The 22,912-nt window shown below is 37.4% G+C and overlaps 1 protein-coding gene and 1 non-coding gene across 5 annotated transcripts in view; one reads left to right on the plus strand and one right to left on the minus strand.

The window, feature by feature from the left end:
- NFX1 (nuclear transcription factor, X-box binding 1) overlaps positions 1-22,912 on the minus strand; it is a 59,274-nt gene that overhangs the window by 29,029 nt on the left and 7,333 nt on the right. For all 4 annotated transcript variants that reach the window (XM_039875570.1, XM_039875571.1, XM_039875569.1 and 1 more), the window contains exons 3-10: positions 18,461-18,619; positions 17,450-17,527; positions 13,642-13,747; positions 11,487-11,558; positions 9,865-10,004; positions 7,009-7,108; positions 6,708-6,925; positions 1,362-1,459 (exon numbers count right to left, since the gene is read on the minus strand). In XM_039875570.1, coding sequence (XP_039731504.1) covers positions 1,362-1,459; positions 6,708-6,925; positions 7,009-7,108; positions 9,865-10,004; positions 11,487-11,558; positions 13,642-13,747; positions 17,450-17,527; positions 18,461-18,619 — 971 coding nt within the window. The remainder of the gene's footprint in view (positions 1-1,361; positions 1,460-6,707; positions 6,926-7,008; positions 7,109-9,864; positions 10,005-11,486; positions 11,559-13,641; positions 13,748-17,449; positions 17,528-18,460; positions 18,620-22,912) is intronic.
- Positions 81-198, plus strand: LOC120613052 (5S ribosomal RNA). The gene has a single exon (XR_005655596.1). It is a non-coding gene; the product is annotated as a 5S ribosomal RNA (ribosomal RNA).

A 22,912-nucleotide genomic window follows, 5' to 3' on the forward strand; every position in this document is an offset into this window, starting at 1 on the left:
GTATTCTTTGTAAAGAGGCAGTAAGATATGGCACACACTTCTCAAAGACTCTCACCAAAGTGATTAAAAGAAAACAACCTGTCTATGGCCATGCCACCCTGAAAAGCCCGAACCCATCTGATCTCGGAAGCTAAGCAGGGTTGGGCCTGGTTAGTACTTGGATGGGAGACCACCTAGGAAGACCAGGTGCTGCAGGCAACCCTTAGACGAGGCAACTCTTGGTTGACCTCACGGATTGCAAAGACCTTCTCAGCTTACAATCCCTTATTTTTTATTCACCTACAGCATATAATATGTCTAATATAATAGGTCTAATATCTAAGACCCTGGAATATGCCTGATAGGAGTGTCACTGTATACATGCCTGGGGCCTTTGATCACAAGTGACTAGGGTCATATAGTCTAATAATATGAGTCAGAGTACAGACTGGCCATACTGTATAGTCTTAGGGTAGAGGTTGGCCACACCAAAAAGACCAATGATATGATTTAGGGTGGAGGCTTTGAGTCACACAGTATCAGAAGACCTCGAGAGGGAGGGACTGGAGACTGAGATCAGCTACGATGGCAGTCAATCATGTCTACACAACAGAGTCCCAATAAAAACTGAACATTCGGACTTGGGTAAGCTTCCTTGGTTGGCAATACTCCATCGTAATGTCACACACTGATGCTGAAAAAGTCACGCTGTTCTAGCTCTATGGGGAGAGGACAACTGGAACTTCACATTTGGTACTTTCTTGGACTCTGCCTTATGTGCTTCTTCCTTTGGCCAATTTTAATCTCTATCCTTTTCCTGTAACATACTGTAACCATGAGTATAATAGTTTTCAGTGAGTCCTGTGAGCCCTTCTAGTGAATTATCAAACTTTGAGGGTAGTCTTGGGGACCAATGGGCTTGCAGTTGGTATCAGAAGTTAGGGTAGTCACATGGACTGTTCTATTTCAGTTGTCTAAACTTTTGCAGTTGTCTAAACTTTTGCGGTTTTGACTTTTGCAGTCAAAAGTGAGGGCGATCTTGTGGACTGTGTTCCCTTTAACTTCTTAGTTAGCTAACTCCTTGCAACAGTGCTACTGTTCTCTTCTGGCACCTAGCATTATCACACTTGTATTTGGTAGAGCTGTGTACTTGCCCTATCTCCATTATTGGCCTCTGAGCTGTGAGCACTAGACCCTTCCGCGGAACCAATACCTATCCTACAACTTGGTCCATAGTGGTGTCAGTATACATTGGCTGGATCAAATAAATTATACATAGTATGAAAGGAATAAAACTAAGGTTATTTTGATTCCTCCCCTTCCCATAATCACCAAATTAAAAGGCATAGGTGGCAATAACTGTAGCAATGTTTGGGATTTACCTTTGTTCTGAAAGAGCATCTGCAGGAAATAACTGATGTGCGAGAGCATGGTCCACAGTCTCCCTCATGGCAGAGCTTTTCACAGGTATGAATGAAATCTTTAATAAAAATGAAAAGAGCTGGGAATGAAAATTACAACTATTCATTTCAGACTCCCAAATTCACTAGCTGCATTGATCTTCTACTTCTCTTCGCTGCAACTCCACAATCAAAGCTGAGGGAAGAAGGATGTCATCAATGCTTCTTCCCCTATCTTCCCTTTATCCAGCAGGCTGGGCCTTTTCCAGCAAGAATAGGGCCCAGCATTAGTTACTGGACTATGCTTTAGATTGCATGATGCTTTGCCTAAGTCAAAGAATGGATCTTCTGTCTCTTTCCTTATTTTTGCCCCAAGTCTCCAGGTTAGCCTTGGATCCACTTAAAATTATAGCCATGGATGACTTTACTAAAGTGTTCATGACTGCAAATCATCTGGGGATCATAAATAATCAAAAGCCACAATCCATAACCCCGTTGCTTCAAACCTGTGAACATCTGGTGATAGGTGGTCTGCCATTCATTTTGCTAAATTAGGTTTAGGATAAGTCTTGTTTCAAGGATCCCTCAGGGACTGCTCATAGTCTCTTTCAATAGGTGCTGTTCACACAATGTATTTTTTTCCATCCTTTTACTTTCAGCCTAATTGTATCTTTGACTCTAAAGTCTATTTCCTAAAGGTAGCAAGCATATCTTGCTTCTCTCTGCCCCCGCCCCCCCGCTAAATTTGGTCTGACAATCTCTGCTTTTTAATGATTTAATCCATTCACATTAACATGACTAGTGATATAGTTGGGTTTACATTTGCCATTTCACTTAGTTTTCTACATCTTGTATCTTGATTGTTAATCTAATCTTCCTTTACTGTTTTCTTTTGCATTAAGTGAATGTTTTCTTCTGTAGTATTTTTCTTCTTTAATGGTATTTTTCACTAAAGTTTTTGAGTTTTTTAATGATTACGCTAGATTTACCACATGCACCTTATCAGAATCTACTTCAGATTTAATGAACTAACCTAATTCCAGTGAAGCCTTACTCCTATATAGCTCGTCTCTCCTCCTCTTTTGTGCTATTACTGTTATACAATAATATGCTATATATGTTATGTATATAACATATATAATCTATGTTACAAACCCAATAATATATTGTTATAATTATTACTCTGTATGTCTATTAAAGAAGCTGAGAAAAGAGAACAAGTATATATTCATAGTTTGTTATATTTTTCTTATTTACCATTTCTGGGTTCCTTCATTTGTTGCTGTGGATCTGAGTTACTATGTGATATAATTTCTTTACTCCAATACAACTTTGATCCCTCCTACCTCCTTTGTGCTGTTATTATCAGATATATTTCTATATTATAGGCCCAACATTCCAATTATATACATATTATTTTATACAACTGCTTTTTAAATCAGTTGAAAAAAGAATATGCACTTATACGGTCTTTTATAATTACCTTCATTATTTTTTTTTAAGTGTGGATCTGAATTTACATCTTGGTTTACTTGCTTTCAGTCTAAAGAACTTCTTTTAGTATTATTTATTATAAAGTAATCTGCTAGTAACAAAATTCTCCATTTTGATTTTCAATTTGAAAGACAGTTTTGCTAGATATAAGATTTGTATTTGGCAGGGCTTTTTCTTTCAGCACTTTAAATAGGTCATTTCATGGCCTTCTGTTTGTGATGCAGTGTTCTCCATTGTTTCTAACAAGAAGTCTCTTATTAATCTTATAGGGCTTCCCTTGGGTCATTTTTCTCTTGCAACTTTCTCCTTGTTTTTGGCTTCCAGTATTTTTACTGTATGCCTAGGTGTGGATTTCTTCAAATTTACCCTATTTGAGTTTGTTGGGCTTCTTGGATATATAGATTAATGTTTTTCAATAAATTTGGAAAGTTTTCAGCCATTATTTCTTCAAATATTTTTCTGTTCCTTTCTCTTATCTTTTATATATATGTATGTATATGCAAGCAAACATATAAGTATATGTTTGCTTACATATATCCCACATTTCTCTGAGGCACTATTCATTTTTCTTCATTCTATTTGCTCTCTGTTCTTTGGGTTATATAACTTCTATAGCTCTACCTTCACATTCATTGAGGCTTTCTTCTGCCAGCTCAAATCTACTGTTGAGTCCCTTTAATTTTTCATTTTAATTACTAAACTTTTCAATTCCAGATTTTCCATTTGGTCCTTTTTAAATAATTTTTATCCCCTTATTGATATTCTCTATTTGATGAGACATTGTCTTTATACCTTCCTTTACTTCTTTAGGCATGATTTCCTTTAGTTCTTTGAACACATTTATAATGGCTACCTTGAAGTTTTTGTTAAATCTGACACTGGTCACTCACAGAAAACAGAAACTTTCTGTTGCCTGTGTTTTTTCCCTGTTTCTTTGTATACTCTGTAATTTTTTATTGGAAACCAGATGTTTTTGGTGATATATTATTTGTAGATACTCTACATACAGCTTCCTCTCTCCACGGTATTTTTGTTCTTATTGTTTATTTGTTTTGTGCTTGTTTAGGTTACTTTAATGAAATCTATTTCCTCTATGGTATGAAGCCTTAGGTGTCATTCTTTGGATGGCACAACTTTGGGGGTATGCATAGTCACCCTGGGATGACAATGGTTTTAGCAGAGCTCTCTTTGACTATCTCTTTCCCTAATTTCTCTGTCACATTTGGTATTACTCACTCTTGAGGTTCCACTAATTGCTGACTGGTTGCTCTACTGGTTTCAACAATGCCTTGGGGCATAAATTGCTCAGCAGTTTAATTTGGGCAAGTCTGTGAGGTTTGTTCTGACCACAGGAGGGCTCCTCCTAGCCATTTCTTTCACTGTTCCCAGCACCATCCCCCCCATAACCTGCACCAACAAGCTAGCCTAATAGTTTAGCTTGTTGCTTTTGTTGTTAATTAAAAGGAGTTATTGTTTTCCAAAGGGCCTTAGGCCTGAACTTACCCCCACACTGTTTCAAATTAAAGTCAGTTCCTTTGGGGAGTACTTTGTAGCTCTCTTTCTTAAAGACTGCCTCTTCCTCCGGAAAGTCTCAGCCACTTCTCTGGGTGCTGAATGGAATAGTAGCCTCTGGTTTTCCTGTCTTACTTCCTCTAGCATGAAACCTCTGCTTTACAAGTAAGGTGGAGTGAGGGTGATTGGGACCCCAGTATTTTAGCCTATTGTGATTGAGGTAGAGCCTCCAACTCATGGGTGGGGCTGTGTGGACAAAGAGAGCCCCCACCTCTCATATGCAATTACCAAAAATTTAGCCTCTTCAACTAGGAATTACAGGGGATGAGAAATGCTGGTAGTCTGTTCCACCTATGAAAAACCCTAAACTGGGAGCTGAGGGTAGAGAAAGCTCCATTTTGGGCACACTCATCCTGAGTGGGGCTTTTGTTAAGCTGAGCTGGGAGTCAGCAAGGGGAAAGGGTAGAAGTGGGATGTGACTCAATGACAGATTCTTGTTGTTCTTATTGAGTTTCAGTAGTATTTTCTTCAATAAATATTTCTTAATTGATATATAGCTATATGACAATTTCCGGAGACTTTAGATGGTTGCTTGTTTGGTTTTCCTTAGCTTTACTTGTTTTGCTGGGGAGTAGGTCCAAGTAGCTGCCCATGCTACCATCCTGAAAACAGAATTCACTCAGTCTTTTGTACTAATGCTGTATATCTAGAATGGAAATTTCCTACTGGGTGAGATGCTAAAAGACCTAAATAAGCTTTCTACAGATAAGTCAGATCTGAATAAACTGGAGAGCCACTGTTACCACTAGCCGTGGGCTTGCCTTTGAGCAGCTCAATCCAATTCAGTCTAGTTCTTGTTCCTTCTCCAGGTTAGTTCATACTGATAGTCACTATCCATTTCCTGCTCAAGTCCTTTTACATTAACTATTTCGCATTTCCTCTTTTTCTCATTGCCAACAAGCTATCTTAGCCTCGGGGTGGGATTTTTGGTCATTATATACGAAATTCTTATAAAACTAACTCATGTGCTTTCTGAAAAGGGAAGACCTTTACCATCCTTCTTGATTTAGAAGTCACTTGATCTCTATGTCACAGGACTTATCTGAAGACACATTTTCACAGTAGACATGGATAACAGATAGATGATTGATATTCCTAATGCAGTTGTAACATGTTATTAAAGTATGAAAAGAGAGTATTTCTCCTCTATACATAATTTTAAAGTCAGATTGAAAAAAAGAATTAGGTAGGGTGCTCCTACTGGTTCTTGTTGATACTTTGAAGAAACATGAAATCACTTTTCAATAAAAACAGAAACCAAACCTAAAGATTCTAGCTTTACCAAAGTTAGTTATAGGGACACTGCTCTTATTCAGATTTAGTTGCCCACTTTCATTTTTCTAAACACAAAGCCTTTGGAACACTCACTTAGGAGGGAAGTTTCCAGGTTACTGCATAACTGTACACATATATTTCCCAAGGACTGACTCAGAAAGTCTCAGTTAAAAACTCAGACTATTACTTTATAACTAATTCCAACAAGTTTTTTTCTGGTTTCTATATCCAAGTAATCAGAAGCCATAGACAGAAGAAAGAGTCACTACAGGTGGGACGATAGGCATACCAAAAGCACTGAAGAAATAAACGAAAAGCTTTAATAAGTAGATAAAACAGTCCAAACTGCACATTGTGTGGGGAAATCACCTGAGATACCTCAGCAAGCCCTGAGGGCATCATTGTATTCAGCATAATACAATAACTGAGGTTCAGGAAAATGACTCTGGGTCAATAAAGGGAAAGAAATTATCCACAGTTACCTCTGTTTAAAGAAAGAAGAGAATTTTAGAAAAATGTCCATCTAAAATGATGCTCAGGAGATACTATTCTCAGCTAAATGGGAAACTTAGCTATAAAGAATGACATTTCTTGAGTGGTCCAAATGGCTGAACTTTTATTGTACTTAGAATTTTAGTTAAGATGTTCCTATTGTATGAAAATGTTTTTAAACATTTACCAAAATCTGGATTAACAAAAGAATATCTGGCATTCATTCTAGTGTAGGCTACTAAGAGAAATAATAAATCCCTTGGAACAGAATTTCACAGCTGACCTTAGTTAGCAACAAAATACCCAATTCCAAAAGAGATCTCTTGGGTAAGTACATATTTCCCTAGGTATAGTTTGAGAAGGAAAGGAAAAGTGCCCAGACAAATTTGATCATAATATTTAGAAAAATCTCTAATATTGTAACTGGAATTTAAAAACATTTTGCTTAAGTTGTCATTGCTGCCAAACATTCACACTCTTATGCCTACTAGTTACCTAAGGAACCACAAGGCAGAGGCTTGCCGCACACTTTTCCACATGAAGGGACAGGATCCATGCAGGTTTTCCGACCACTACTTCCAAGTTCTAGCAGTTGGCTGAGAGGAGTTTGCCCACAAGGGCAACAGCGCACCAGCTGGGGAAGCCGTGGGCATGGCTGGCAGGGCTGAGGGTGGCACACTTGAGAACACGTGTGGTTCCCACATTTCAAGTCCCTGTTAAGAAAAACGAGAGACTATTACATAACTGTTGCATAAAATACAGCTTTAGTCTAACTGAGAAAAACAAAAAACCTTACTTGCCACATATCTTTAAACAGCCAAAGTCTCCAAATCCATCAGACTTTCCTACATCTGTTCCACATAACACATCTCGGGAGGTGCTGCCACAGTAGCATACTTAAGGACACAATTTCAAAAACAAAAGATCAGTAACCTCTATGGATTCTTAAAATATTCTAATCAATCTATAAGAAAACACAAAATGCTGTTCATTAGTACTGATCAGACCTGATGCAGAAATAAATATGGCTTATACAGCGCTCTAAGTCCTCACCTAAAAGCTTTATCACAGGAAGAAATAAAAAAAGCCTTGCTAGACTCTGTTAGAATCTGATGGTGCCTCTGTAGCACGTCCCCAAGCAGCATTAAAGTTAAACAACCTTCTAAATTAAGAGACTACTATCTGGTTCATAAGGCCATGGTTGAAAACCAAGAATTGTGAGGCTCCCTGGGGTGCAGGGAGTAGTGAGCACTTGTGTACTTTTTTGGAAACTTATTTACGGTTGTCTTGATGACATGGATTCATCTCAAACCTGTAGTCACAAAAACTATTAGCTCTGGTACCTTGGGAAGAGAGAACTGAAGATATAATAATGCTTAGATGGTTTTCATTATTTTAGTTACATAATATCAGCATAGGTTATTGTCCTACAGAATTTGGACAATAGATTTAAAATGCTATTTAAAAGTAACTGCTTGGGAAATTTTTAAAAAGTGACTACTTGAAAGGAGTCCAGAAAAACCAAAATAATCTTTAAAAAAGAACGAAGTTGAAAGAGTTAAACTACTGATTTCAAGACTTACAAGGTTATAGTAACTATGATAGTGCAGTTATTGGTGTAAAGATAGACTATTAGATCAGTGGAAGAAACAGACTCGCATGTACACAGCAGCTGATTTTCAACCAAGATGTTAAGTTAATTTAATGGAAAAAGGAGAATATTTTTACAAATGATGAATAACTGTATGTATGTATGGAAAAAAATGAACCTGAACCCTATCTCACTCTTTACACAAAGATTAATTCTACATGGATCATGGACTTAAATGTAAAATTCAGAAACGAAGCTTCCAGAAGAAACTATAAGAGAATGTTTTTATGACTTTGGGGTTAGCCAAAGATATCTTGGACAGAGCAAGAAAAATATAAATCAGAAAAGAAAAAAATTAATAAATTGAACTTCATTAGACTTAAACATTTCTACTCATCAAAAGACGCCATTAAGATAATGAATAAACCAGACTGTATTTAAAGTGCTGCTATAAATCAACAGCGATCAGCAACTTAATTAAACAGTAAGCCAAAGACTTGAACAGATACTTCACAAAAGAAAATATATAAATGGTCAATAAATACAATACATGAAGGGTGGCTTAACACCTTTAAACTCTAGAGAAAGATTAATTAAAAGCACAATAAGAGTTAAATAGTACAACCACTTTAGAAAACAGTCTGACAATTCCTTAAAAGGTTAAACACAGAATTACCATGTGACCCAGCAATTCCACTCCTAGGTATATATCCCAAAGAGATAAAAATATAAACTGGTAAATGGATGTTCACAGTAGCATTATTCACAATAATCAAAACATGGAAACAATCCAAATGTCTATCAACTGATGCATGGATAAACAAAATGTGGTATGTTCATCAAATGGAATACAGATACTCCTTATGATGAGGTTACATCTCAATAACACCTTAGCCTAGCCTACCTTAAACGTGCTCAGAACACTCACATTAGCCTACAGTTGGACAAAATCATCTAATGCAAAGCCAACTTTATAATAAAGTGCTGAATATCTCATGTAATTTATTATGTGTATTACTGCTTTCATACCATCATAAAGTAAAAAAAAACCCCTGTAAGTTAAATCATCATTAAGTTGGAGACTGTTTGTATTATTCAGCCAAGAAAAGGAATGAAATATTGATACATTCTATGAAATGGATGAATCTCTAAAACACGTTAGGAGAAAGAAGTGAGTTACAAAGGACCATTTATTATATGATTCCTTTGTTTCTATGAAGCGTTTAACATGCAAGGATCCTGGGCTATAATGTATTGGTGCCCTACAGAGCTTTATTTTATTAAATTTTACCTTGGTGGCATGCTACTGATCAATCTTGGCACTTACATTAAGAAATAGCACTATAAAATGTTTTGTTATGTGTGCTGTAAGAATTTTATGTAAGGAACTGTGCCATACATTACTCAACATTCTCTTAATGGGATTCTCTTGGGAAAAAAATTGTCTGGTCTTAGTTCTAAGAATAATTGTTTTTTCTCAAAAACTATAATCTCTTTTTATCCTAAGAAACCTGTATAACTGACCTAATGTTTGTCTTTATAGTTTTTAGCTATAAGTCATTCTATGTCCCTAGCATTATTTTTCTTTCTCTTTTCACATCTTTTATGTTTTGTTACATTTCATATATTCTTACATGCTGCCTCAAAACCATTTTGAGATAAGGCAGGAGTTAAGTATGTATTGGCAATTTTGTCTTAGCAGAATAGACTGTGGTGTGGGAGAGTCCCTTTGATCTCTGGACCATTTTTAGCTCCTGATTCTTTTGGGCTTTTACTTAGTTAAATCAAAGTCTTTCTGTGTAATTTTGTATGGATCTCAGTCTCTTCCCTTCTATTTTTGTGCAGTTGATTTTTCAAACTCAGTTGAAGACTTTTCATTTGTCCACATTAAATAGCTAGCAAAGTATTTTGGCCATAAATATAGTTTATCTTCTCAAATTATAATTCTCCTAGGATCCCTTCCAGCCCTATCTAGAGTTTAAATAAGGATTTCTTTTGGGTCTTCATTCCTGGATTGATAAAAATGCTGAACAGGTGAAGGCTGGTATGCTCACCACTTACTCTGGTTCAGTATGATCCGGCAAGGTTGGCACTGACCCCCATGGCACAGCTCAGCACAGTGGTGCTGTCCACAATTCAAAAGATTCTCACATGGGTTAGAACAGTGGACTGAGACAGCCTGACCACAACGAACTGTGTGCCTGTAAAAACAGTAAAGATAGCATTAGTCTAATGTTGGACATTAAGTTTCTGTTTGACAGCTAAACTAACACTGAAGCCCAAGCCCTCCCCAAAACTTTCTCTTGGCACCATGTCCCCAACCTTTTCTTTGTTTCCTTCCTATAATCCTTATTTCCATCCCCTTTTCCACCTTCCTCTTTTTCCTCCTTTGCTTTCCTTATTCCCCAGTCTGCTTTTACCTGTCCCCTATTTTCTGATCAATGAGGAACTGAAGACAATTCCTAAGAATTTCTTGTATGTGATTTTTTTCTATGAGTTCCCATGAAGCACTATGTAGGAAGGTAAAGAGCTGGGAGCTCCCACACTATCTTACAGATGGCAGTAGGGAGGCTGAAGAGGTGTAGTTATAATGTACATTCTCAGAATGAACACACAGTGGCATTCTCCTAGGACCTAGCACTCTGGCATTTCATGCAGCTATAATACTCAAGAACATACTGTATGTGACTTTGATTCGGGATGGAGAAATCATTCTGGCTTTGTTCGAATAAACATCCTGATTTTGCTGACATATCAGCTAGAGGAAGATATGAGGCAAGGACTTTTAGACAATTGTCTTCAGGTCTCTTTGCAGTGTAATGGTTTAGAGTTTGGAGTCTACTCTCCTACATGAAAAGTTTTATGCTATCTCCTACTCCAACTTCAACTACATATTTTGTTTTAAAAAGTCACTGTTATACATTGAGATAAGTTTCCAGTGCTCAGCACCATGGTTAACATCAACTCCTTGAGGAAGACACTATTATTTCTACTTTATGATAAGAGAATGAGGCTCGGTGAGACCAAGCAACTTGCCCAGGTCACCAAGTTAGTGGCAGAGCCTAGATCTGACCTAATCTTTCTGACCCAGAACCCTTGCATGTGACTTTCAAGGTCACAGTGCTACCCTCATAAGTTCAGTAAACATTAAACGAATGCATATCACTGAAAATCTGCACGATCCCATCTCATCTTATGGTTGAGAAATCATTTACGGTCTTACAGGGACTCAGAGGCATGCTATGGCTATCAGTGATCCTTGCACTGATGATACGGGAGAACTTGTAACGAAAAGAAGGTGGACTCCGGGATCACTTATTATTTCACTCAACAATATTCACTGAAAGCTTCCTAGATGCCAGATACTGTGCTGGCCACAGGAACATGGTTCCTGCTTCCCGGACTAAACAGGCCTGGGTTCAATTCCTGGTTCTTTCACTCAGTAGAGAGGTTAAGAAAAAAGTCTCTGACACCTTTGCTTTTCACCCGAAATGGGTAATCTCACTATGCATATAACTTCTTAATCACTTATAAGATTGCAAAATAGGATCAAGACAGCACAGGAAACTACTATTTTCAGGAAAGTACTATTGATACCTATCTACTAATCTTTTATTTTAGACACTCACACATAAATCATCAATGTGGAAACAGCCTTCTTTAAAGTACAAGTCTAACTTTACCTGGTCCGTCCACATTCACATGTTTTAGTCATAAAGGCAGGGCAGGGTGGGCAAGGTCCAGGATGGCAGAGACTATAAAAGAAAAACTTTGATGATTAAATCATATCTGTGTATCCAAACCTGAACAAAGCTGCCCCCACTGGCTCCTATTGTGATATGGCAACAAATAAACCTACTATGAAATGTTTTAGTATTTGTCTAAAGTTGATTAAACTATTTAAACAAAAATACCAACGATATTTTTATATAGAAAGAATTGATAGCATTATCATCTTACAATATTTAACCAGAAAAGTAAAACCCAAGTCAAAATACTGATTTTATTAAATCACTTGTAAGATTGCAAAACAGAATCCAGGCAGCACAGGAAAGTACTATCAGGTCTGATAGTCAAAGATGACATTTCCAAATATGGTCTTGGCCCACCTAGTGCAGTGTGCAGGGGTAAAAACAACTTGGCACTCAGGTGAATGGCAAGATGGCCAATGGAGTCCTTTAGAAGATCAGAACCTGAGCAAAACAGTAGAGCTCAAAACTACCAGGTCCATGAGAAGTACAGACATGTTCTTATCAGTTAGTGAAATAATAACCAGATAATGATGGGAAATGTAAAAAGAAGGTTGACATGAGGTGAGTCAAGCTGGTAACACAGGGAAAGAACAAAGGAGAAAGGGACTCATGAAAAGAACTGACTTAGCAATATGCTATAGGTCAGAATTAGACCTCTGGATAGAATGCTTTTTAAATAGGAGCTTTGATATAAAGAGACCAAACAAAAAAGTTACAAAATGGAATTATATATTCAAACAAATACTGCCCTCTTCAAAGGAGACACCCAGGTCAATTACATACCTATTCAGAAATACCACTACTTAATACATTTTGGCAACTTCTATGATAAGTTTTTCTTGGGGGGAGGGCTTTCTAAGTGATGGCAAATCACAATCCTTTGGGAATTAAAAGCCAATCAAGCCAAGTCTAATTAATCAAGTAAGTAATAGAATTTTGTATAAAAACCAGGTGTGCCGATAAAGTCTAGTTGGATTTTTTATGTGACTTCTAAATCAGTTCTGATCATTCTTAAATAAGCTTTAAACATTGAAAAAAATCCAGGAACAAGTGCTTACTTAGTCTTTTAAGGTAACCATTGTGACAGACAGAACAGAAGACAGGTTTAAGAATGTTTTCTTGAAGATGAGTATCATTATTCAATAGTTGTATTTCACATATGCCCAGTCTAAACATTTCTCCCTCCATGACAATAACCCCCCGATCTTGATCACAAGACCTCTGGTACCACATTTACCCCTGTTCCATGCAGAAAAAAGACCAAGATAACACTCTGATGTTTGTTTTACTATACTTTGGTAATAAAAGCAGGAATTACCATTTTTTGACCACTTACCATGTGCCAGGCTCTGTACCAAGCCTCTTGGGTGTGTCAATTTGTTTAATAATCATAGAATTCTATAAGTATTATCACTCCTATCATTATTATCTTACAAGTGCAGAAACTGAGTCTCAGTGAAGTTAAGTAACTTGTCCAATATCACATAATTATTAAATGACTCGAACCCAGGAATTAAACCTTTGTCTGAGGTTAAAGCTTGTAGAAGTTTGTTATTTGTAACTGATCAACTGTTTATTATTGCACATTTCTCTTATTATTTAGAAGTTGACTGGATACATTCTAAAGCTCACCATTTATTGTAGGGTAGAGATCAGATTCTAAAAACACAGCCCAATAAGACCCTTCACAACTGTCTTTCCCTAAACAGAAGTCTGTCCTATACACTCTCTTGGACCTGGATATCACTGGGGGATATTTTGTCTTAGAAGCTGGCAGTGTAATATAGTGAGAGGAGCACTGGCTTTGGAAATCCCAGCTCTAGCACTGTGACCCTGGGCAAGATGCTTGGCCTTTCTGAGACTCATCTGTAAAACGGAGATGATAAATATCTATATATTGCCAGGCTGTTTTAAGGATTCAATGAGTTAATTTTTGCAGAGTACCTGGCACAGAGTAAGTGCTCAGTGAATGATAATATATTGCTTTTCACCCAGTCCCGTTACATGCTAACCAGATATGTATACTCAAAGCCATTAGTAAAGCGTGTCAACAAAGAATCTCCAGGGGTCTAGGGTGCCAACTTACAGGTTACAGGAATGTGGGCAGTCCTGGCCAGGCTGTTTTTTTCTACAAACCTCACCACAACTATGTGGAATTTCATTTCTGCTCCATTCAGGATTCTTTACCTTGCCTAAAACATATCAGATCAGAGAGTCAATGATACACACTTTAACTGCATCCTAGACTTTAATAATACAAAATAGCCAGACAGCATGGAGCACCAGTGTGGTTTTCATTGGTTCAACAAAGACATTATTCCACATCCTAAATTAAAAAGTTGAATGTAATGCTATTCGTCAAAAGCTTCACTGAGCATGATAAATCTTAAATTCTGGATTACATGGAAAAAGTAAAGTCATTTCTTACTTATAAAAATGCCACTTTGACTAATGGATATGTTTAATCTACAAGATAAACTTTCTGTAAATGGGCCCTTGAACTGATATGGGAATATCTGCTATAGGGATCAGAAAGAGGGAGTAAGGGAAGAAAACAATGGGGAAAAAACAAAGCAGTAAGAGATGGAAAGGACACCAGTGCCTTGTACATTAGGAACTTGCCTATTCCAGTATATGTGCTGCCGAAGCGAGCACAGGATCTCGCCTATTCTAAAGCTATTAAGTAGGGATTAAAAGATTATATTTTTATAATCAATGTTATCTGGCAAATCTTTAGTAAGCATCTTCCATGAACTTAGCATAGTGACAGGAAGAGTAAAATCAAGGCACAGGACTCCTCCTTGCCCTTGAGGAATCATCCTCAGTTGGATAATTTACACCCTAAATGACAGTCTGTCCCTAGTCCTTGGGCTCCGCTTTTCTCTCCAACCTGTCTCATTTAGAACTCTTATCTATGCTGTGGTTTAATACACCTAAAGGCCAATGATTCCCAAATCTACATGTTCTGCATTGCCCTGAATCCTCAGTTCCAGTCTTACATGTCCATCACATGCTGAACATCTGTGCTTGTGGTTTCACAGTCACCTCAAACTGTCTACATCAGTGGTCAAAGTTAGCATCTTCTCTCGTAAACTCCTCCCTCTTCAGTGTTCCCTATTTCTGTCAGTGACACCATCACTGTCAGTCACACAAACTCAAAAATGAGAGTCATACTTTTCTCTTCTTTCCATATTCTACTTAATCACTAAATCTTGTCAATTTCCCTACCTAATGTATCTCACCTTATCTCCCTCTCTACTTCTGCTCTAACCTCTCTACTGGCCAGAAATTCATCTCCAACACTACTGGAAAAGCTTCCCTGCCTCTGTGCTTTCTTGCTCCAATATAGTGTTCTGGTTTTTCCCCACCATCTTTCAATGGCTCTCCCTCTTTTCTCTGACTCTAAATTATGGTTTTTTCTTTTCCTGCCAGGGTTCTGCATCAGACCCTTTTTTTACTCCTTTCCCACTTGGGTCTCATCTACTACTCTCAACTGCAATGACTATCATTGTTAAGTCCTGATTTCCCTTCACATATTCCTAACTGCTTGTTAGACATCCCTCATTGAATGTCTTACTCCTTTAACACAACATCTCTAAACTGAATGCACCGTCCTCACCAACCCTGGCTCTCCTGATCTGCCCTTTGTCTTCGGTATCACCATTTCCAAAAGCATAGATCTATGGAACCACATTTGGGTTCCTTCCTTTTCCATTGCTGTTAAGCCCTGCTTACCTTTGAACTCTTGTATGCCCTCCTTTCTGCCCCACTCTAATACCCATTATAGACTTTTATTATTCTTCATCTGGGTTATTACAAGTCCCCAAACTGTTTTGGCCCCAAAATATTCCACTCACTGCCATGAAATTAAGTTTCATAAAGAATCATGTTGATGCCCTCAGTGGCTTCCCACAGCCTGACAAATGAAGTCCCAATGCCTAGGCCTGGCATCAAGAAACCAGCCCCAGCTTTTCAATCATCTCCTATTCCTTCACCTTCACAGATCCTGGGATCCATAACCAGATGACTACCTCTTCTCCCAATAGCTCCTAGGCCTTCTTGGTTTTCACTTCTGCTTATGCTATTCTCTTCAACAAATCTTCCCTTCTACCAAGATTTTACCTAGTTTTCAAACCCAGTTTAATTCTATCTCCTTTATAAAAACTTCTCTTAATCATCCAGCCAGAAATCAAAATGCATCCCAAAGATCCCCACAGCACTTTGTACTTTAGTATAACACTAAGTTAATTGTCTTAACCCTTAAAGATAAGCTCTGAGAAGTCAATAAGTCTTATTTCATTTCTTCATGGTACCTGGTACATTAATAAGTTCTCAATAAAGTATATTAAATTAATGGCCTTCCAGAAGAGCAGATGGAACAAAGCCATCATGTAAAATAGGCCATTATTTGCAGGCCCACACCATTTTACCTTGCTCAGGTCATCTTGACCTTTACCCTACATTCTTCTATCTTAATAGGTCTCATTTCTAATTTGTCAGTGAAGGCTTTAACAAGATTTTAAATTCCATTGTGGTATTTTATGTTTAAAAATATTTTAAAATAAGGCAATCAAGCTTTGGTATTGGTCCTACTTGTCCAATTTTCTATTGATCTCTAGCTTCTAGTTTCATGCTGCCTTCTAGTAGTACATTCTGGAATATTCATTCCTTCAATGAATACTAATTTAGTATCTAATAAAGCTCAGATTTTGGCAATAAAACATATAATACCATCAGACTCCAAATAAAAGAGTCAAAGTGGGAGAGGGAACGAGAAAAGGAAGCTTCCTTTGGAAGAGAATGTTTGGGGTCAGATCTTGAATGTGGATGAGGATTTAAAGAAAGAAAGGGAACAGCATTCTATATAGTTGATAAATTCACCAATGGATTGAGTCTAGAAGTTAAAGAGTTGATGGTCAATGACTGCCTCTTTGTGAAAGCTGCTAGTTCAGTAATGGGAAAGGAGAAATAGAGGCAAATTAGTGAGAAAAATAAGGAGAGTTTGCAGAAACAGGAAGAGCTAGTCATTTCAAGCAGGGCATGGTAAAAAGTGTCAAGGGCTATTGTGCTACCAAAAAGGTTAGGAACTTATAAATCAGTCCTGGATTTGGTCAGAAAGGTGTCATTGATAACTCCTAAATATATTTTCAGAAAGGTAAAAAGGACAGAAGCAAAAATGCAATGGTTCAAGGAGGCAGACATGCTTAAGAAACAAAATTTGAAAAATCAACAACCGGAAAAATTAACAATCAGCCTATCTTTTAACTAGGCAGGAAAGAAGAAGAAGAAAAAAAAAAGACATGTAGGAAATAAGCTAGTAGAAAGAATGAGCATCTGGATCACATAGTTTTTCCTAACATGTAGGGGAACTGAGCTATTTAATAACAGCTATTCAAAAACATAAAGAGGGGGGGTAAAAGGATAGAGTTAGTAATGCTGATCTATAGAAAATCTCTCTATTACAAAGACCAATGACTGATTCCTTGGGTTAAAATAAAGTACACTTGAACTCTACTCTTTATTCATGCTGCTCAAATCTAGAACATCAAAGCTGTTATAGCTATGAATGAGAAAGAGCCCATGTCTACATCTGCCTCTGCCGTCTGATCAGCTCTAGTCTAAAGCTAAGACCAAGCAGACCAGCACCACAGCTTAGAAGTAGCATGAGCCTGGTGGGCATGATGTGAAGGCCCTTTTCCAGAATAGCCTGCCAAGAGCACAAAGGCCTGTGACTCTAGCTCTGTGATAGATCACATGCATGGGATGTCTTGTAGACTCCTGTAGTTTTGAAGTCTTATTAGAAACTTCTAAAACATGCCCTTGTCTCCTGTGCTAGGAACTGAAGTACAATGCCTGAAGTGGAAAAGACTCCAATGTATGCAAAAAAAACTTACCACAGAAACAAATATAGGTATTAGGAACATGTACAGAAACATTTTGACAGGCAGGGCACCTCCAACCACTCTGGCCATCTGCCAAGAAACATGGGAGAAAAATAAAATAATTTCTTTTGAAAAGCACATATACTCTTTAAAAATTAATCCTATAAGGAGCCATAACATAGAAGGAAGGGTAGTAATTCCCAAGTTAAGGGCATCTGACGTTAAATAAATTCAAAGTACCGAGTGCTTTGCTTAAATACCACATTTAAGCTAATATTTATAAGGACTTTAGATACAAGGACTCAAGTAGGTATCCATTTTTTTTAAATTGAGATATAAATGACATAACATTGTGTGAGTTTAAGGTGTACAATGTGTTGCTTTGATACATTTATATATTGCAATATGATCACCACAATAGCTTTAGCTAACACCTCCATCACATCGCATAATTGTCATTTCATTTCATAGAGATAATGTTGTATTACAGTATTTCTAATTCAAGGTAAACATTATCTGAATCTTGGCTTAAAAAAAAAGACAAATATTTAAGAACATACAGGAAAACTCAGATATCTTAAATTAGAAAAAGATCCACGGTTCAGAAAACATATTATCAACATCTGCATTACTATAAATACTAGTATTCTTTGGAAAAAGCCCACAAAATACTATGAAGATTTGTTAAAAGCAAAACAACTTCAAGATTCCAAGTGTAAATTATACAATTGCTTTCTATAATTTTTCTAAAGCAAACTATGCAAGAAATGTTTTCTGCAGTTGCTACTTGGATAAAAGCTACCATTTTCAGTAGAAGCGACTAATTTTATTGTACCTTAAATATATTTTAATATTAAGTTTAGCTAGTTTAAGATTTATAGCTTAATATGGTCATCTGACACATATGATTGAGACAATTTACTTTCTCTACAGACAAAGTATTTAAGAGGAATTAAATAGCATTTAAAAAGTGGAACGTATCTAATGGGTGAGAATAACTCTCAGACAAGAGGAATGGCTGACCTGCTTGAGATGCTGGAGATCGTGCCCATTTTTTTATGCAGTTCAAATGAAACACATGGTAACAGCTCTGACAACTCCACACTGGGGCTGTGACGCGAACCAATTCACAGCACACCATGCACTCATATTTTTCTGTAGTAAGCTGTTCAACTAGAGAACCTGTTTAAAAAACAAAACAGATAAACTCAAATACAGAAAACCAACCTTTACTTTAGTCAACCAAGGATCAGCAAAATATTTGAGGGAAGAACACAAACACAGAGGTTTTCAGGGATGTCTGCTTCTAAGGTGGTTGTTCAGAATTTGAGGCCGAGCATATATTAAGAAAGGAGACTCAGGAAGTACATTCAGACGGGGATTTTCACAACTGAAACATTCCAAAGAAATTGTCCAGGAACCAAATGAGCCTTATCACATAGCTTGTGAGTATCCACAGGAGCAGTATGCTGTAGGGCCTAGCCTTGCCCTCCTGTATCTGGGACACTGGATATACCAGATCCATGGATTTATGCTAGGGAAGGGCTTGTGAATGGTCAGCTGCAAGAAACCTAAGCCTACACGGGTTCTAACAACCATGGTGGTGAGATGGTTCTAGTAGCTGCCCTGAAAGTCTTTAGCTGATTCACTCAACAAAGATATGCTTGGACCCACCACAAGTCCATGTAGGGTTACCAGACTAAAGGACAGACAGTCCTTGGCTCCAGAAGCTTGCCATTTAGTGAAAAAGATCAGTGTATGGCATCATGAGAATCCTCCCAGATTTACTCCTCAGTACCATCACCCACTTCCAGACGTCTTCCTCAAATACACCTTAGCAATAGATCTTAGCAAAGTCTTCCTATCCCAAGTATAGCCAGGTGCTCTCAGAGCTGAGTATATATATTTTGTTTTTTTGCTTTGTACTTTTAGCATTTATTTCACAACATTATTTTATTTGTTTTTAAGCCCAAATAGGTTATAAGAATAAAATAACTAACTTTAAATATACCTGGTCAAGTGCTATGCTAAAGCACTTTACACATATTTAATTTTCTCAACAAGGCTATAATACAGATGCGATTTCATAGATAAAGAATAATTAGGCTCGAAGTGGTTAAATCACTTACCCAAGGTCATGGAGCTAGAAATTAAAAAGTCAAAATTCAAAATCTCTGCTGCCTGACACAAAAGCTCTTCTATAAACATTATTTCTCCTAAGATTACTTTGTCCAATTTAATGTCAAAAAATAAAAAATAAAAAAAATACAAACACCCTGAGACTGTACGATCTGTGAGGCAGTGACAGGGTCTTGCTTGCCTTGCTTACTATAGTATTTCCAGTTCCTGACATATACTAGGTGTCAATAAATATTTATCAAATGAGAGAATAAAGGAATAAATGAGCCAAGGAGGTCACATTTCAAAAAAGGCTCCATCTTTGCATCAAACTCAAAGGGAAGTCCAGGATAATAAGGACTGAAATACATCTGTCCAAAGGTTATGGCAAATAGAAGCCATTCATAACCTTACCAGTAGCTCTCTTAGTCAGGTAGGTGGTGATGGTAGCAGAGGACTGAGAAGTGAATCAAAATACGGAAAAGGAAATAAAGCAGACGACTCTTGATTTGACTGGAACGGAAGGAAAGGAAACATTACTGGGAAGTCATGTAACGGGAATTTTTTCTTGTGGAGAGTAGGACAGATGTGGGAAGATCTTCGGGCTGAGAACTTGGAATAGTAAATGTGAGAAGGCTGATGGAAGGAAATAAAGGAGCTCTCAGAATGAAAGAAAAGGAAGGATGGGCACATGTGCCTCTGAGTTTGTATAAAGGAAGGAAAAAGTTGAGAAAATTATACCTGATGATCTACCTTTTCTCAGTAAAATAGGAGACAATGAGGGAAATGAATGTTAGGAAGGTCTGAAGAAGACCGATGTTAAAAAGGTTTGAATAAGAGTGGAAAGGATGTGGAACAGTCTTAGATGAAAATGGAAAAGGCAGCTTACTAAGGTCATAAGAGGAAACAAACAGTGCTGAAAACCAACTGAGGTTGGAGACCACTATTCAAAAATATTTACTGAAAATATTTTGTGTGTCAGGCACTCTGTAGACACTAAGGATACACAGTGAATAAAACAGACAAAAATCTTCTGCCCTTATGAAGCTTATTATCTAGTGGGGGAAGGTAGACAATAAACAATAAATAATGAAAATATGTAGTATCATCAAAATAGTGATAAGTGCTATGGAGAACAATAAACCAGGAAAGGAGGATAGGGAATACTCGCAAATGGGGAAGAATAGTTTTAAATGGAGTGATCAGGAAGGCTTCCCTCAGAAAGCAAATGAACTGCAGCAGCCCCAAAGCTATGCTATTATGTGATTTCCTGGAACAGCATCCTGTTATCCAGGTCTGGAACAGGAAAGATAGATTGCAGCATAGATCCAGGGATGGGATTCTGCCAAATGGCTTGGCAAAAGAATGATACTTCAAATGACCTACAATAAGGCCTGCCTAGAGAGGGAATGAAGATGGCTAGGAGGCTGGCAAAACTGGTAGTGGGTAGAAGAAACCGAGGGAGCCAGAAGGACAGGAATTTATGGTCAGAAAGTGGAACATAAGACTAAGATTTCAGAGATGGAGCATTCCCAGGGTCATTTCCCTGGTAGTGGGTATGGAAGTGGAATGAAGATGAAGGCCACCACAGTTGATAAGATCAAAGAACCTGAGGATGGCACAATGCATATGATCACTAGAGTCACCTGGAATAGAATAACAGCAGGAGTTACGGTAAATCAGGAGTTGTCAAACTTGAATATGCCTCAGAATCACCTGAAAGCTTATTAAAAATAAGACTGCTGGGCCCCACTCCCAGAATTTTTGTTTAGTAAATCTGAGGTGAAGCCCAAGAATATGTTTTTCTAACAAGTGCCTAGGTATTGCTGATGGCTGATGGTCTGGGATTACACTTTGAGAACCACTGAGGTAGAGATAAGATATAGGTTAGACATATTAATAATAAATGAGGGCTGGGGCTTGGAGATTCAGAGGCTAATAAATGACAAAGATAAGGAGATATGACAGGTGATGTAGCTAAAAGGTGATGTAGCTAAAAGGTGATGTAGCATTACGTTCAAAGGAGCAGGGATTTTGATACAAAGGTGGAAGAATAGTTCGGAAATGACACTGGGGAAAGAGTATGCTCTGTCCATCTTTCAGAAACTAAAGTAAGTGGGATAAGGGAAATGGCAGGCTCTGAGAGGTAGTAAGGAAAGAAGTGAACTGAGAGAAGGCCATAAGTCAATTAACAGTAGGAACATAGCAGAAACATAGTAAGGATGTAGGGGATTTTGTTACCACAAAATGAGAGATCCAGACAGTCTGAGAGAAAAAGAGCAAAATGAGAGCAAGCAAAGACCACTCTCAAATAGCCATGGAGACTTATATTTGGGATGATCCTCTCTTTCCATTCCAATCAAACTTTCACCTCCACCATTCCACCAGAATTGCTCTTATCAAGACCAATAACCTTCAAATCGCCAAATCCAATAGTCAATATGTAGCTGTCATCTTTCTGTACCTATCATTACCATCTGACCCAAGTGATCACTCCTTCTTCTTTGAATTTTTTTTTATTTGGTGTTTAGAACATGTTTCACTTCTTAGTTCAATTGGTACTCATTCTCCATTTCCTTTGCTGGATCTCCAATTTCCAACCTTGAAACATGAGATACAGGAAGGCTCTATCCTCAAACTTTTCTTCTCTAACAACATTCACACCTTAGCTAATGTTCCTAGTCCATTAAACACCATCTCAATACAGACAATTTCCATATTTAAATCTCTAGGCCCGATCTCTTCCCTGAATTTTATATCCAACTCTCTACTTAACATCCACTTGGAAGTCTAATTGGCAACTCAAATTTAATAAATTTAACCAAATTCTTTATCTTTCCTGAACAAGGAGTAGACAAAGCAAAATATACACAAAAACACCTTTTCCAACAAGGGAAGGCTAAGAAACTATCACAAATCATAGAAGATGGAGACACGATGACTAAATGCAACATGGTATCCTGGATTGGACCCTAGATTTAAAAAAAAAGGGGACATTAGTGGAAGAACTGGTGAAATACAAATAAAGTCTGCAGTTTAGTTAATACTATGGAACCAGCATTAATTTTTCAGTTTTGACAAGGATCAGAGTTAGTTATGTAAGATGTTAACATTAGAGGAAGGTGGGCGGAGAATATTTGGGAATTCTCTGTACTATCTTTGTAACTTTTCTATAAATCTAATTATTCCAAACTTAAAAGTTTTAAAAACAACAGTTTTTCCTCTCTCAGGCTTTATCACTTCAGTACATGGCAATTCTATTCTTCTACACTGCTCAGGTACAAAAGCCTTGATTTCATCCTTGACTCCTCTCATTCTGTTACATCTAACATCCAGTCTACTTACAAATCTCATCAA

Source organism: Pteropus medius, unplaced genomic scaffold (assembly GCF_902729225.1).
Source record: "Pteropus medius unplaced genomic scaffold, Ma_sr-lr_union100, whole genome shotgun sequence".
Lineage (NCBI taxonomy): Eukaryota > Metazoa > Chordata > Mammalia > Chiroptera > Pteropodidae > Pteropus > Pteropus medius.